The 14,720-nt window shown below is 39.4% G+C and overlaps 1 protein-coding gene across 13 annotated transcripts in view; it reads left to right on the top strand.

The window, feature by feature from the left end:
• Amn1 (antagonist of mitotic exit network 1 homolog) overlaps positions 1 to 14,720 on the top strand; it is a 66,735-nt gene that overhangs the window by 6,240 nt on the left and 45,775 nt on the right. For 6 of the 13 annotated variants that reach the window (XM_004855036.3, XM_021236564.1, XM_087200032.1 and 3 more), the window contains exon 2: positions 13,342 to 13,474. In XM_004855036.3, coding sequence (XP_004855093.1) covers positions 13,342 to 13,474 — 133 coding nt within the window. Of the gene's footprint in view, positions 1 to 10,920; positions 11,049 to 11,122; positions 12,456 to 13,341; positions 13,475 to 14,720 lie in introns of those variants that run through there. The other 7 variants (XM_004855041.3, XM_021236565.2, XM_087200033.1 and 4 more) reach the window with 4 other exon arrangements.

Genomic DNA, 14,720 nt, shown 5'->3' with positions numbered 1-14,720 from the left:
CATGGGCAGAATCGTGGAGTACTTGCAGCCTTGATTGCTGTACGTAGACTAGTCTGCGAGCACTTGGGCATCAAGAAAAACATGCATTTGACCTGTCAGGTTGAAACAAGGTTGCATTAGTCCATGCTTGTATTCCCACACAAGGTAAGATGAGATACAGCAGTTCAGGGCCATTTATGTCCATTTGAATATTTCTGTTCATGTCCCATGGGCAGAAACAACAAACCCAGAAGCAAGTCAGAGTGGCAGCTGCACTGCAGTGACTCCTTGCCTCAGGTGGACTATATCATTGTTTTGCCAAGCTGTACTGCTAGATCCAGAGAACAAAGGGATAGTCCATTCCTTGCCTCCCTTGAATACTTCTGGAGGTCTAAGGTGTTTCCTCCCTAGGTTCTGGAGTTTCCCTAGGTTCACAAAATTGGTATGTCTCATACCAATACTTCACTTTATTTACTCCTCTACTACCAGGGGTCAGTTGGAAGAGGACAAGAGCATTTCTACAAGATTTGTAGAGACCCATCACATTCCCACCCTGACTAATGCAGACCACTGTGTGCTCAGCAAATGGTCATTAGATTTATTATCTCGTACAGGAGTTGGTAAATTATTTTCAGCTCTGTGTGCCACACAACCTCTGTCGCTATTGTTCAGCTCTGTCATTGTAGAGACGCCATTAAACATACATACACAATACATAAATGGGCAAAGTTGTTCCAATAAAAAAGCTTTATTTACAGAAAGAGATGTCAGACCAGATTCAGCCCACGTCATGGTGTTTTGCTGACCTCTGGATTTAGTTTACTCCAATAAGAGAACCCAGGTAGTTGAACCAGAATTAAATTTAAGTTCCCTAAGCACTCTTTTGGCCTGGCAGATGCCCAGATTTACCAGCAAGGTGACATACAGTTGCTGTGGGGGGAAAGTTGCATCCATCATGCTAGGAACTGTCACTGTAGAGTCAAAATTTTAGAATAGTTCTAGAAAACCCTCCATCCCCTTCATTCTGATCTGATCTTGCTTTTACCCAAGAGGATATGAGCACTTTCCAGGAATGACTGCATTTAATAAGCAAACTAGGGCCGGGGATTTAGTTCAGTGACACTGTGCCTACCTTGCAAGTGCAAGGTCCTGAGTTCAATCCCTGGTACCAAAAAAAAAAGGACTGTTTAATCTGCCAGTCGGTATTTGTCCAAGTAGCAGATCAGGTGAATAGGCCATTGGCAACAGTTTGAAACTCAGTCAGAATCATCACCTGAAAAAAGCTGGGCATGGTGGTGGTACATGCTGGTGATCTCAGGCACTTGTGAGTTTGAGGCTGGAAGATCACAAGTTTATGGCCAGCCTGGGGAAATTAATGAGATCCCATCTTTAAAAAAATAAAAGTGTTGACTTTAGGAGTATTGTTTATTGTCTGTTTTCATGGCAAACTGTCTGTAAAGGTCCGAATAGTATGTAAATATTTTTTGGCTTTGGAGCCATATGAGCCCTCACAATTGCTCCTCTACCATTATAGTGTGTAAACAGCCTTAGACAATACATAAATGAATGGATGTAACCATATGTCCTAAGAAAACTTTATAAAGGAAGCAACAGGCCAGATTTGGCCCAGAGGCCATTTTCCAACCCCTGATCTAAGACAAGAATAACATCTTTCAGTTCACCCATTGCCCCGACCAGCCCATCCCAGAATCTGTCTTTGAAAGTTGAACTGCACAGCTAATAGCCAATGAATACTGTCAGCTTTTAATTGAGCCAAACCATCAGTGAGCCAGGCCTAGGCATTTAAAGGTTTCAGTGAATCAGTAGCTTTGTTTTGCAGGTGATAGGAATAGCAGGTAAGCTTCCCGCCCCCCCAAAGTTGTAGCTTTTTTTTTAATAGCAAGATTTCAATAAGACTAGATCAATTACAGTCTTGATTATACCATTTCCACATGATCAGCAAGACCTTCCCTCATCAGTTGTAGAGTCCTAGTTGATCTAAGATAAGGTTATTAGGCTACAAGCTCTCATGTAATTTCTCATTCAATTTCAACATTTTTTCTTTTTAAAGCAGGCTAATAGCTTCCTTTAAAAAAAAAAAAGTGAATGTACTGGCTGGCTGTGTCAGGTAGTTATCTTATACTTGAAAAAGTGCCAGCTGAACACTCTGCAAATATTAAGTCTTTAGAGCTGTGATTTCCATTTCTCCTGTCTTCCTCAGGAGAGGACAGAGAGTCTACCTACCTGTAGGGTGAGCTACATGTTCCTTATTACCTCTCTACAGGTAGTAGGTAGTCCTAGAATAAGAGAATCCACTCTAATGCTCATGGACCAGGGCAGTGTGGCATATAAATACCACATAGACAGCAGTATAGGTCCAAGGACTTCACCCACAAGGTTACTTTAGTTTCTTTCCCACTAAACACTCCAGCTAAACCTCATCAGTGGATTTGGTTTTTTTGGTACTGGGGATCGAACTCGGGTCCTCACGCTTGCACAGCAGGCAGTGAAACCACTGAGCTAAATCCCCCGCCCTCATCAGTGGATTTGGGTGCATTTTTCTGCTAAAAGATCAGAGACTAAGAAGCTTAATGTGTACACAAGTTGTAAATCACATCATCAGTCAACAAGAGACTGTTCTTTCCAGCTGGAAGTGTGGTGGGAGAGACTGTCTCAGGGAGAAGTGAGACAGTGAAGATGATGACAACACTTCTTTCTCCCTGGCTTCCCACTCCAGTATTGATGCCTAATTGTAAGCACTGATTCCTTCGCTAGGCACCTGCCCCAAGTATGTGGGCCCATTGCTCCAGCCAGCCCACATCAGAGTCTGTCTTTGGACATCACTGCATTTTATCACACAGTCTTCAGTAATTTTCACCATCCCCAAACCCTGCATCCTGCTAATCTTCATCGGTCAAGACTGCCAAAGCCAGGTGTACAGCCAGCTGGCATTGCCTTATTGGATAAAGCTCTGCATTCACTTTTGTTTTGAGGGACTCCCCATCTTTGGTTCAATCAACTGAAAAACTAATATTTGGGTTTTTAGTAGCAAGGTCATCACTACTGATACAGTTTATTTCAGCATTAAGAATTAATTGCCTCAGGCCAGGGATTTAGCTCAGTGGTTCCACCACCTGCTCTGCAAGCACAAGGACCCAAGATCGATCCCTCGTACCAAAAAAAAAAAATTAATTGCCTCAAAATGACAATCAAATTACCTTTAAACTGGAGTCACATGGCTTGTTACCCAGTTATCATAATATCTCTTTCTCCTGCATAGAAGAGAGTTAGCGACAACCAAAACACTAGTAAAGTAGCTTGTTTCAATCCTACTTCTAATTACTCAGCTTCACTAATAAATAGTAGAGCAGTGGGGAGCCCCTTTTTTTTCCTTCCCCCTTCACCTCATCACCTGGATGAGAGCATTTGATACCAGATCTCAGGACATCTCATATCACCAAACCTGCCCAAGAAGACTGTCCTTCCTTTTGTATACAGCCATATTTCTGTCAGCTTCCAGTATTTATTACCAAACTGTCATATCTGAGATTTGATTTTACCTTATGTGCTAATAGGTTAGATAACAGCTTTGTTTCTTGAAGGCTGGCAGGAAATAAAAGACTACTGAGTAACAAAAACTATTTGTTCCTTAACATCCAGCAAGCAGGATGAACATGAGCTTATTTTCCCCTGCCCTGAATACTACAGAGATGACAAGGCTCAGATAGATCTCTGCACATGTTGTGGGCACATTATAGGAGAGGAACACTGAGCTTGAGGAATATGCAGTTTTAGAACAAGCAGTAAGCTTGCCCCTTGTCTTGGAGTAAATAATACCTAATTTCTCAGAATTGCTTGCTGCTTCAAAGAAGTTGGAAATGTGTTCAGAAATCTAAAACATCCATGTTTAAAGAGGGATAGGAGGAAACTGACAGTTCCTCAAAAAAGTTAAATATAGAATTACCACAATTCCACTCCTAGGTAGAAGGGGCAATTGAAAAATACAGTGAATGTCTAAATTTTTAAATTTTTTTACAGTAAAGACACATTGCCATTAATTACCCTGAAAATACTACCCCTCTCTTCACACACCTTTATCCCACCATTTTGTCACTTTCTGAAGTAGTTCTGGAAGTCTTTCATGTCTTTAGAAGGTGTGATCAAGAATATTGTGAATGCTGGGCTAGGGATTTAGCTCACTGGCACCGAGTCTGCCTTGCAAGCCCAAGGTCCTGAGTTTGATCCCCAGTACCAAAAAAATTTATTGTGAATGCTGCTGCTGCTCTGTGCCTCCAAGGCAAAAGGCAGGCTCAGAAACATTACAGTGTGCCTCATCCACCTTATACACTAGATCTGACACCGTGCAACTTCTGCTTCTTCCCCAAAGTCAAAATGACCATCAAAGATAAATGTTGAACAACACTGTGAGTGGACAAAAAACACTGAATTGTGCAGTTTAAAATAATTACTATAATTATATGTGACTTTCACTTCAAGTTTCTAAAATAAGTCAAAAGATACAATGAAGTCTTATCATATAAAGGAAGCCAATAAAGAGAAATTACTATTTTTTAAAGAACCAAATACAAAATCTGGCATTGAAAAGTACCACAACTAAATAAAAATTCATCAGATGGACTCAACAGTAGATTTGAACTGGCTGAAGAATTAATGAACTTGAGGATAAATCCTTGGTGAGTATGTAATTCAAAGAACGGAGACAATAAAAATTAAAAATAAACTGAACTGAACCTCAGAGGAGTGTGGGGCACCATTAAGGATGTTAATATGTGTAAGCTAAGTATGGTGATACACCCCTGCAATCCCAGCACTTGGGAGGCTGAGACAAGAGGGTCACTTTGAGTTCAAGGCCAGCCTGAGCTTTGTAGTGAGACCTTATCTCAAAAAAAGTTATTATGTGTGTAATATAGGTATCAAAATGAAAAGAGAAAAAATACTGGAAGTAGTAGATTTAAAACTTACCAATTTGCCAGGCGTGGTGGTGCACACCTATAAAACCAACATTTGGGAGCCTGTACTTGAAGTGCACAGACTGATTCAAGGGGCAGCATGGAATGCATAGTGAGACATGTCTCAAACCAAATGAAACCCACCCACAAAAACTCCAAAACAACTAAAAGCAAAAAAAAAATCTAAAAACCAAAAAAATTTCCAGATGTAGGGAGAGACATTCATTTACATATCTAAGGAGCTTAATGAATGCCAAGTAGGATAAACAGATGCATATACAGAAATTTAAAATGCTGAAGCCAGAGATGAAGAGAAAATCTTAAAAGCACCAAGAAAACAAAAGGACTCATTTATAAACAAATACCAGTAAGATTAACATGAGACCAAATACTATCCAATGGAAGGGCAGAAAGTAGTGGGATGATGTTTTGAAAGGCAAGTCCTAAAAGAAAAACCACAACCAATAATACCATAATTAGATAAACTATCTAAAAATGAAAGTGAGATGACATTCCCAGCTAAGCAAATGCTGAGAATTTTTGCAACCAGAATGGCCTTATGAAAATTTCTAGTGAGCTGGGAACGTAGCTCAGTGGCAGAGAACTTACGTAGCATGCATGAGGCCTTGCGTTTAATTCTCAGCCTCACAAAACCAAAGCTAAAAGAAGTTCCTCAGGCTGAAGGAAGTCACCTCAAGAGCAATTAAGTCCACTTTAAAACAAAAAACAACACTGATAAAGTAGCTATGTAAATATTTTTAAAATCAGTAAACTGTTCTCAATTATTAAAGCAGCTGTGTAAAGCAAGTGTGCTTATAATTTTTAAGCTATAAAAATAGTGTTTACCAATAATACTTTTGAGGTGAGAGCAAAGCTGTATTGAAGTAAAAAATGCAAGATGCTAACTCGTCCACTGCAACAAATAAACCAAAAGTCATCAATAAGAGGTTAATAAAACCATGAATATTTGCTTCTTTTTAACCATGAATATTTGCTTCTAACGTTTTTTTGGTACCAGGGATCAAACTCAGAACCTTGTGCTTACGAGGCAGGCACAGTGCCACTGACCTAAATCCCCAGCCCTGAACTTCTTTAAAGACAAAAAATTGTATAACGTATTACACCAGTGTGTTTGTTGAGTTTATCATGTACACATGTAATATGTTTATCAATCATAGCACAGAAATGGAGGAAAATGGGATAGAGCTGTATAGAAGTGACATTCCAATTTTCACTAAAGTGAAGTTAATACAAGTCTGAAGTTAGGTAAGATGTATATGATAACCCTAGAGCAATCATTAAGGAAATATGTAGTGAAAATATTAAAGGAATTAAATATGATATTAGAAAAATTCACTAATGCAAACCAAGCAGAAGGAATCAAGGATCAAAAGGCAGAAAACTAAGTGGCAGATGTAAATCCATCTGTAACATAAAACAATGAATTTATCCTGCCAAAAGACAGAGATTGTCACTCTAGATAAAAGAACAGGATCTATGCTGACTGTAAGAGATACACTTTAGATTGAAAGGTTTGTGTAGGCTAGAAATAGCAAAGGTGGTGAAAATCTGTGATGCAGACATTAAGGAAGATAGAGTGAATATATAAATACCAGGCAAAATATACATTAAAACAAAAACAGTTACTAGAGATAAAAGAAATTTTTTGAGCAAAAAAGTGTCAACCATCAAAAAGCCATAACAATTACAAACATATGCACCAAAATCACAAAGCAAAAACTAATGGAAATGAAAGGAGAAACAGACAATTCAGTAACAGTTGAAAGCTTTGACAACCCTTTTAAAAAATTGGAAAAAATAAACTAGACAAAACAAATAATGAAAACATTTGACCAACATTAAAAACTACTCCGTACCAGCGGAATGTATATATATTTTTTGGTACTGGGGATGGAATTCAGGTCCTTGCACTTGCAGGGTAGGCAACGGCACCACTGAGCTAAATCCCCAGCCCAGCAGAATATATTTTCTTCTCAAATGCACATGGAAAATTTTCCAGGGTAGACCTTCAGCTAAACCATAAAACAAGATTTGGTGAATTAAAAGTTATTTCAAGTATAAGAAATCTTTTTTATCACAATAGAGTACAATTATGTATCAGTAACTTAAATGTGGAAATTAAGCAACACTTTTTTTAATGTGTGTGTGTGAAACAGGATGGAATCTGGAACCTTTACAACTGTCCTACATCCTCAGGCCTTTTTTATTTTTTATAAAAGAAAACATATAGATAGGGTCTCACTAAGTTGCTAAGATACCACTAAGAGGCTGAAACTTACAATCCTCCTGCCTTACCCTCCTACAGTACTTGGATTACTTGCCAGCATGTGCCACCACATCTGGCTGCAGAACACTCTTAACAATCAATGGGTCAAATAACAGAACACAAGGGATATTATCAAATGGTTTTGAGGTAAATTAAAATTAAGATATATCAAAACTTATAAGGTTGTAGGCCCAGGGATTTAGCTCAGTGGTTCCACAACCTGCCTCGCAAGCACAAGGACCAGAGTTCGATCCTTGGTACAAAAAAAAATTATAGGCTGTAGTTAAAGCAACACTAGAGGGAAATTTGTGGTTGTACATGCATATACTAAAAACAGGCTGAGGCAGGAAGACTGTAAGTTCCAGGCCAGCCTGGACTATGTAGTGAGGCCCCATCTCAAAAATAATAAAATTAAAACAAATACCTCAAATGCATAGTCTCATCTTTTACCTGAAAAACTAGAAAAATGAGAACAAGATAAATCCAAAGCAAGCAGGAGGAATGAAATAATAAATATTAGGGTAGGGCCGGGGATTTAGCTCAGTGGTTCCAGCTCCTGCCTTGCAAGCGCAAGGTCTCGAGTTCGATCTCTGGTACCAGAAAATAAATAAATATATATATTAGGGTAGAAATAAATGAGGTAGAAAATAGAAGGAAAAAAAAGGAAAATCAATGAAACCAAAACTTGGTTCTTTGAAAAAACCAAGAAAATTAACAAACATTTAGTTATACTGCCCCAGAAGTGAACTCAGTAATTCTGGAATGAATGAGGGAATTGTATTGTGAACCTGACAAATTAAATAATAGAAGTGTTCCACAAACTATTCCAAAACATAGAACACTGCCCCCCCCCCAGCTTGTTTTAAGAGGCCACTGTTACCCTGACACCAGGAAGATTTATCTCAGTAATGTATGGTTGGTTTGGCCTATGAAAATCAATATAATACACTGTATTCATAGAATTAAGGGTAAAATCCATAGCATCATTTCAGTTGGGGTAGAAAAAGCATTTGACAAGACCCAACATCCCTTAATGATAAGAATATTTAACAAGCTAGGAATTGAAGGGAACTTTATCAACTGATACAGGGAATCTATAGAAATCCCATAGTTTATATTTAATGGTTAATATCAGAAATAAGAAAAGAATCCCCACTCCTGCCACTTCTATTTAACATTGTACTGGTGCTTATTGTTAGGATGGACAGTTGAGCAAGAAAATGAAGTTGCAGAAAGTAAAGTGAAACAGATTGGAAAGGAATATAACAAAGGACATGATCTTGTGTATAGAAAATCTAAGACACTCCCATGCAAAAATGTTCCAACTAAACTGGGTATGGTGGTATACACCTATAATCCCACCACTCAAAGAGGCTGAGGCAGAAAGATCTCCATGAGTTCTAGGCCAGCCTAGAATACATAGTGAGACCATGTCTCAAAAGAAAAAATCCAACTACTAATGATCAAACTGAAAATAAGAAAACAGGGTCAGGCATTTAGCTCTGGTACCACCGCCTGCCCCACAAGCACAAGGATCCAAGTTCAATCCCCAGTACCAAAAAAAAAAGTCATTCATAGTAGCATCAAAACCAATAAAAAGCTGGGTGTGATGACATACACCTATAAGGTGAGGAAGGTTTGGCAAACCTATAAGGTTTGGAAGGTGAGGCAGGAAGATTGCACATTTGAGGCCAGCCCAGGCAATTGAGCAAGACCTTGTCTTAAAACATAAGGGTTAGGAGGCCAGGGATTTAGCTCAGAGGTTCTGCTGCCTGCTTCGAAAGCACAAGGTCCTGAGTTTGATCCCCAGTACCAAAAAAATAAAATAAGGGTTAGGGAGTTGAGCATGCTGGTATACACCTATAATCCCTGCACTCTTGGAGGCTGAGGCAGAAGGACTACAAGTTCATCCTCATCATGGGCAACTTAAAGACTTAGACCCTGTCTCAGAAAGAAAAAACCTGGGAATGTAGCTCAATGGGAAGGCCCAGGATGCAGTCCTCAGTACTACATTTTTAAAAATTGCTGGGGATCATCCCTGGGTTCCCCAATATCAATCAATCAGTGTTACATTTAACAAAACAAGTGTAAAACACACTGAAAATTAAAAATCTGCTGAGAAATTAGGATCTAAACCCATTTTATGTTCATGATTGGGAGACAATTGTTTTAAAAGATGATTTATTAGTTTGCTAGGCTGCCATAGTAAAAAACCACAGACTGGGTGACTTAAGCAGAAATTTATTTCCACACAGTCCTGGAGGCTGGAAGTTCCAAAATGAAGGCATTGGAAGGTTTGGTTTCTCCTGAGGTCCCTCTCTTTCCCTTGCAAATGGACACTTTTGTGCTATGTCTGTATACAGCCTTCCTTCTTCTTTTTTTTTTTTTTTGGTACCGGGGATTAAACTCAGGACCTTGCACTTACAAAGCAGGTGCTGGAACCACTGAGCTAAATCCCCAACCCATACAGCCTTCCTTCTGTTCATATGCATCCTTGATCTCTGTGAGTTCAGTTGTCCTCTTGTATAAACACCAGTCAGATAGGATTAGAGCCCATTCTAAAGCCTCTTTTTAATTTAATCATATCTTTAAAGGTTGTATCTCCAAACATAGTCACATTTTAGATTACTAGGGGTTAGAATGTCCATGTGCATTCTGAGACAATTCGTCCTGTAACAGATGATAATAACCTGTAAATTGATCTACAGATCTAACATAATCCTCTCAGAATCCCAGCTGACTTTTGCAGAAATTGACAAGCTGATCCTAAAATTTATATAAAAATGAAGTAGACCTAAAATAGCTAAACAATCTAAAAAAAGAAGAAAGTTGATTACATCCTGTCTGTCTGAAATGAGAACTACTGGTCCCACTCCCATCCCAGACTTATTCCTGTTTAGGACCCTGGTGTAAACACTGATCTCATTAGTGCAGGTTGGCCTTCTGCTGCTTGGAGGAAAAACAACCTTATCAAAATGCTGTAAGAGACAAATTGAACAGATTTGGTTTCAACCCATTGGTTAAATTCAAGCAGCTGACTGTAGGGAACAGGGAAAGGGGACATTACTAGAACCTCTGCAGTAAATCCTAGTCTCCTGTGAGCCATGACAGCACAAGGCGAATTAAATTATACAGGAAAGGTAGAAAAAATGAGACTTGGAGAAGCTGAGCTTTGAGCCTGATCAGGGCTGCTCTGGGCAGCAAAGACAAAAGACCCGGAGCTTGCAGCACCTTTTATTCAGTACATCAGAAGAAACAAGTGTAACAAATGAAAATGCAGAGGGTTCAGTACCTCACATTGGGATAAAGAAGGTGTAACAAAAGACGAGGTGCAGCAGAAATCCAAGAACAATGAGGAACTATCCAGATGAAGATTTGGTTCCTCCCAGAATGTCTCCTGCTGGTGTAATCTTGTCCTGGAGAATCACAGCATCACCGGATCATTGAGGTCTCAGTTGTGACCGGAGGCCAAAATGGAATTATGTCCTGGAATGCCATAGCTGGGCTGTAGGCAGGAGAACCAGGCCTAACCAAGTGATTTTTTCCCTAAAATTATGTAGCATTGCTCCTGACAGCTGACACAGTGGCATACTTAATAAATATTTGTGTTCAGACAAGATGATGTCAGGCAGAGTTGGAAGAGATACTCTGCCATGGACCTGCACATTCTTATTCTTTGTCTAGGCCAATTCTCAAAGTTGTGTGGGCAGTCTTCAGAGATGGAAGTACTGTCTCCCTCTGAACAAAAGACAAACTTCCTTCAACTTCTTACAGAAGCAGTGGTTCCTCTTCTATAACAGCCCACTGCATTGGTAAGTGTCTTAGGCACTGGTAGAACACTGTGCCCCAGACTGTGGCTTAGAAACTGTAGAAAGTCATTTCTCATAAACTTGCATTCTGGAAGCTTAAGATCTGCTTGCCAGCATGTTCAGGTCTTCACGTCTGGGTGAGGGTCTCTTCTATGTTCCAGGTAGCCGACTTATTGTATCCTCTTGTAATAGAGCAAAAGGTGTCCTGAGAGTCAGTTTGTTTTGTTTTTGTTGGTATGGGGAATTGAACTCAGGACCTTGCACTTTCGAGACAGGCGGCAGCACCACTGAGCTAAATCTCTGGCTCATCCTGAGAGTCATTTTGATAAAGGTATGTCTTAGTTACTTTTCTAGTTGCTTAGACAAAACACCTGACACCCACAAGTTAAGGGAGGAGAGGTTTATTTTTGCTCACAGTTTGTAGAGGTTTCATTCAGTCCATAGTTGGCTGGTTCCAAAGCAGGGTGGTATTGCAGAAGGGCATTACAGGGGAAAAACAGTCCATGGTGAAGTGAGGCAGGCAGAAGGCAGCAAGCACCAGCAGATGCCTTCCCTCTCTCCCTTATATTCCGTCCAGGCTACAACCCTATTGATTGGTGCCATCCACACCCAGAGTAGGGCTTCCATCATCCACACCCTTACTCTCAGTATCACACTCTTAATCCACATTCATGCACCCTTTTGCAGTCACCTTCAAAATCTCCACCTTAACTGCATGAAGCTTTGGGGGAACATTTAGATATAAGCCATAGCAGGGCACTAATCCCATTCCTATGTGCTCCACCTAATTACCTCCTGGCTCCACCTCCTAATACTAGCACATTCAGGATTTTGACATGAATTTGGGGGTGGGGGACACAGACATTCAGTATCAGAGGGTGATCAGGTCTCCAGCTGCCTAGGAAGAGGGACAGTGGAGGCTAAAGAAAAAAAAGACCACAGAGACTTGTATAATTTCAAAGTATATGGGAGACCAGGATGTCAGTGCCTCAAAGTGAGCAAAGACAAAGACAATCTGAGCTAGCCATTATTTATTGGGTACACACAATAATTGGAGAAAGTATCAGGTGACTTAGGGGTGGCAGTAATCCTGTGTTGATGAAGATTCTTATGCTGATGAGGATCTTAGATCATAAGGATCTTATGTTGAGGAAGGTGTTAAGGAAGGAGAGCATTCCTACAATGGTATGTGGGCCAAGATAGCAGGCTAATAAAAAATCTTGTCCTTCACCCAGGTGAAACCTTTCCTTTTTTTTAAAATTACTACTTGATTCTCAAAGAACCAGGATGTTTTCAGCTGATACATTCTTGCCCTTGAGTGTACAGTATCACAGGAGCATTGAGACCTCAACTTGTGACCAGAGGCAAAACGGAGTTGTTTCCACATTCCATAGCCAGCTCGCAGGCAAGGTAACATTGAGCCTTAGCTGTAGTCATACTTTAATTATGAAATTATTTTTCCCTAAAATTAATGTAGGATGGCTCTCGACAGCTCAGTCTCTAGTAGCAGGTATCCATCTGGGTTCACCTGTAATACCCCATAGGAGCCAGTACAGCTCCTTCTGGGTCTTGGTTGTTGCCTGCTATGATCACATTACACATGTTCAAGTGTCTTGATGATTTGTACTCTCTGTGCAATCCCTGGGCTACATTTCTTTCTCTAGTGATTTCATCACTCACATAATGTTTTTAACCTAGTTTTTTTTCCTTTACCATCCTGGGGATCAAACTCAGGGCATCATGCATGCTAGTCAAACATTCTACCACAAAGCTACATCCCCAGTGCTTTTCATTTATTTTTTGAGATAGGGTCTTGCTAAGTTGACCAGGTTATCTTTGCAATCCTCCTGTTTCAGCCTTCCAAGTAGTTAGAATTACAGATATGTAACACTATATCTGGCTAACTTAGGTAATTTTAAAGAAAAATAGTGAAGCAAGCTTGTTTTATTAGATAAAGTTTTTCAATTAGTGGGCCCCAGTTTAATGTTTATCTAGGAGTATGAGACTGAAATCTTGGTGCTGTGTCTTAGGAATGAGAGAGACTGACTTAGGAAAGATACTCTTTTGGTCATTTGGGATACATTTTGATAAATGAGATATTCTGGGAAAAATGTGGAGGAAAAACATCTCATCTGTAACTGTACATAGACTAGGATTTGAACCAAGCCAAATTTGTAAATGTAAGTAAAAATATGCATACTGTTTTGTGGAAGGCCTACATGCTAAGAAGAAGCATTGATAAGCATTAGAAAACAGTACAGCACAGTGTAATTACTGTATTGTGTTTGTGTTTCAGATGCCTTTGGTACATTGTGGAGACTATTTCCAGGTACATCACAGACATTAAGCCTTTGCCTCCTAACATAAAAGATGGACTGATTAAAATAATGAGTGTCAAGGGACGGATAACAGATTCAAATATAAATGAGGTAAGAATATATAACTGCAGGCCCGGGGATTTAGCTCAGTGGTTCCGGCGCCTGCCTCACAAGTGCAAGGACCCGAGTTCGATCACCAGTACCAAAAGAGTATATAACTGCAAAGCAAGCATATGTCTTTTGAGTTGTTTTTGTTTTTCAGACAAGGTCTTGCTCTGTAGTCCAGGCTATTTTGAACTTACAGTCCACCTGCCTCAACTTCCCAAGTGCTCAGATTATAGTGTGTCCATGGATTTGTATTTTACTGTTTAAATATGGCTTTAGTTTTTTTGAGCAAAGACGTAGTAGAATTAGGAATCATGGCTGGGGATTTAGTTCAGTGGTACCACCGCCTGCCTCTCAAGTGCAAGGTCCTGAGTTTGATCCCTGGTGCCAAAAATTAAAAAAAAAAAAAAAATGATAGTACAGAATTAGGAATCATTTTAAAATACAAATCATCTAGAAATTTTTTTTTTCTCCAGATAATGAAAATGTCCATATGTTGGTGAGATTTAAGAGACACAAGACACCACTGGGAAACAAGAGGATTTTATTTCAGGTTTTAGGTGAACAGTAGTTCAATGGACTAATGTCCAATGGAAGAGCTTTGAACAAAGAAAAGTTTTAGTTTTTATACATTTGGTCAAAAGGGTTGGTCTTTTTAGTGATGTAGCAAGCAAGTTTACAGAAACAGGACAAGGGCAGTTTTATAATTTAGCCTTGTAAGAAGACAGAACCTTGTGAATCTTGTGAATACAAGATGACATGAACTTTGTTTACAGGACATAGTTGCCAATTTTATCTACCAGAACCAGGAGTTACAGCTACAGAGAAGGGAGGGGGGTAATCGGAGTGGGGGGAACTGCCCAAGGCTAAGAAAAACTTGTTTTTCTTTAAGTCCTGCTTCACATATGTAATAATTCCTAAAAAACACTTCTCCCACCATTCCTTCAGTTACTTCCCTTGTCTTCATGGTACTAGCACCTTCATGTCCATGTTTTCAAAAATTTATAAACTTTTTGAAATAAAGAATAGATGTTTCATCATGACTAATATGCAAATCACACATTTCTGTGCAATGCTGCATGCTGTGTACCTCGGTATTTTCTACACTATTTTATTCTATTTTTATCTTATTTCCATCTTTTAAAATGTTGACCATAGCCTATTAAATTGATTTTATAATGTACTTATGCAGAACAATTAGCAGTTGAAGTCACTTTTCTAAACTAGACCCATTCTTTGGGATGACTCATTC

Source organism: Heterocephalus glaber, unplaced genomic scaffold, assembly GCF_053883595.1.
Source record: "Heterocephalus glaber isolate CG9 unplaced genomic scaffold, H.glaber_assembly_v1.0 deba00001733, whole genome shotgun sequence".
Lineage (NCBI taxonomy): Eukaryota > Metazoa > Chordata > Mammalia > Rodentia > Bathyergidae > Heterocephalus > Heterocephalus glaber.
This window is presented reverse-complemented; position numbering and strand designations above follow the sequence as displayed.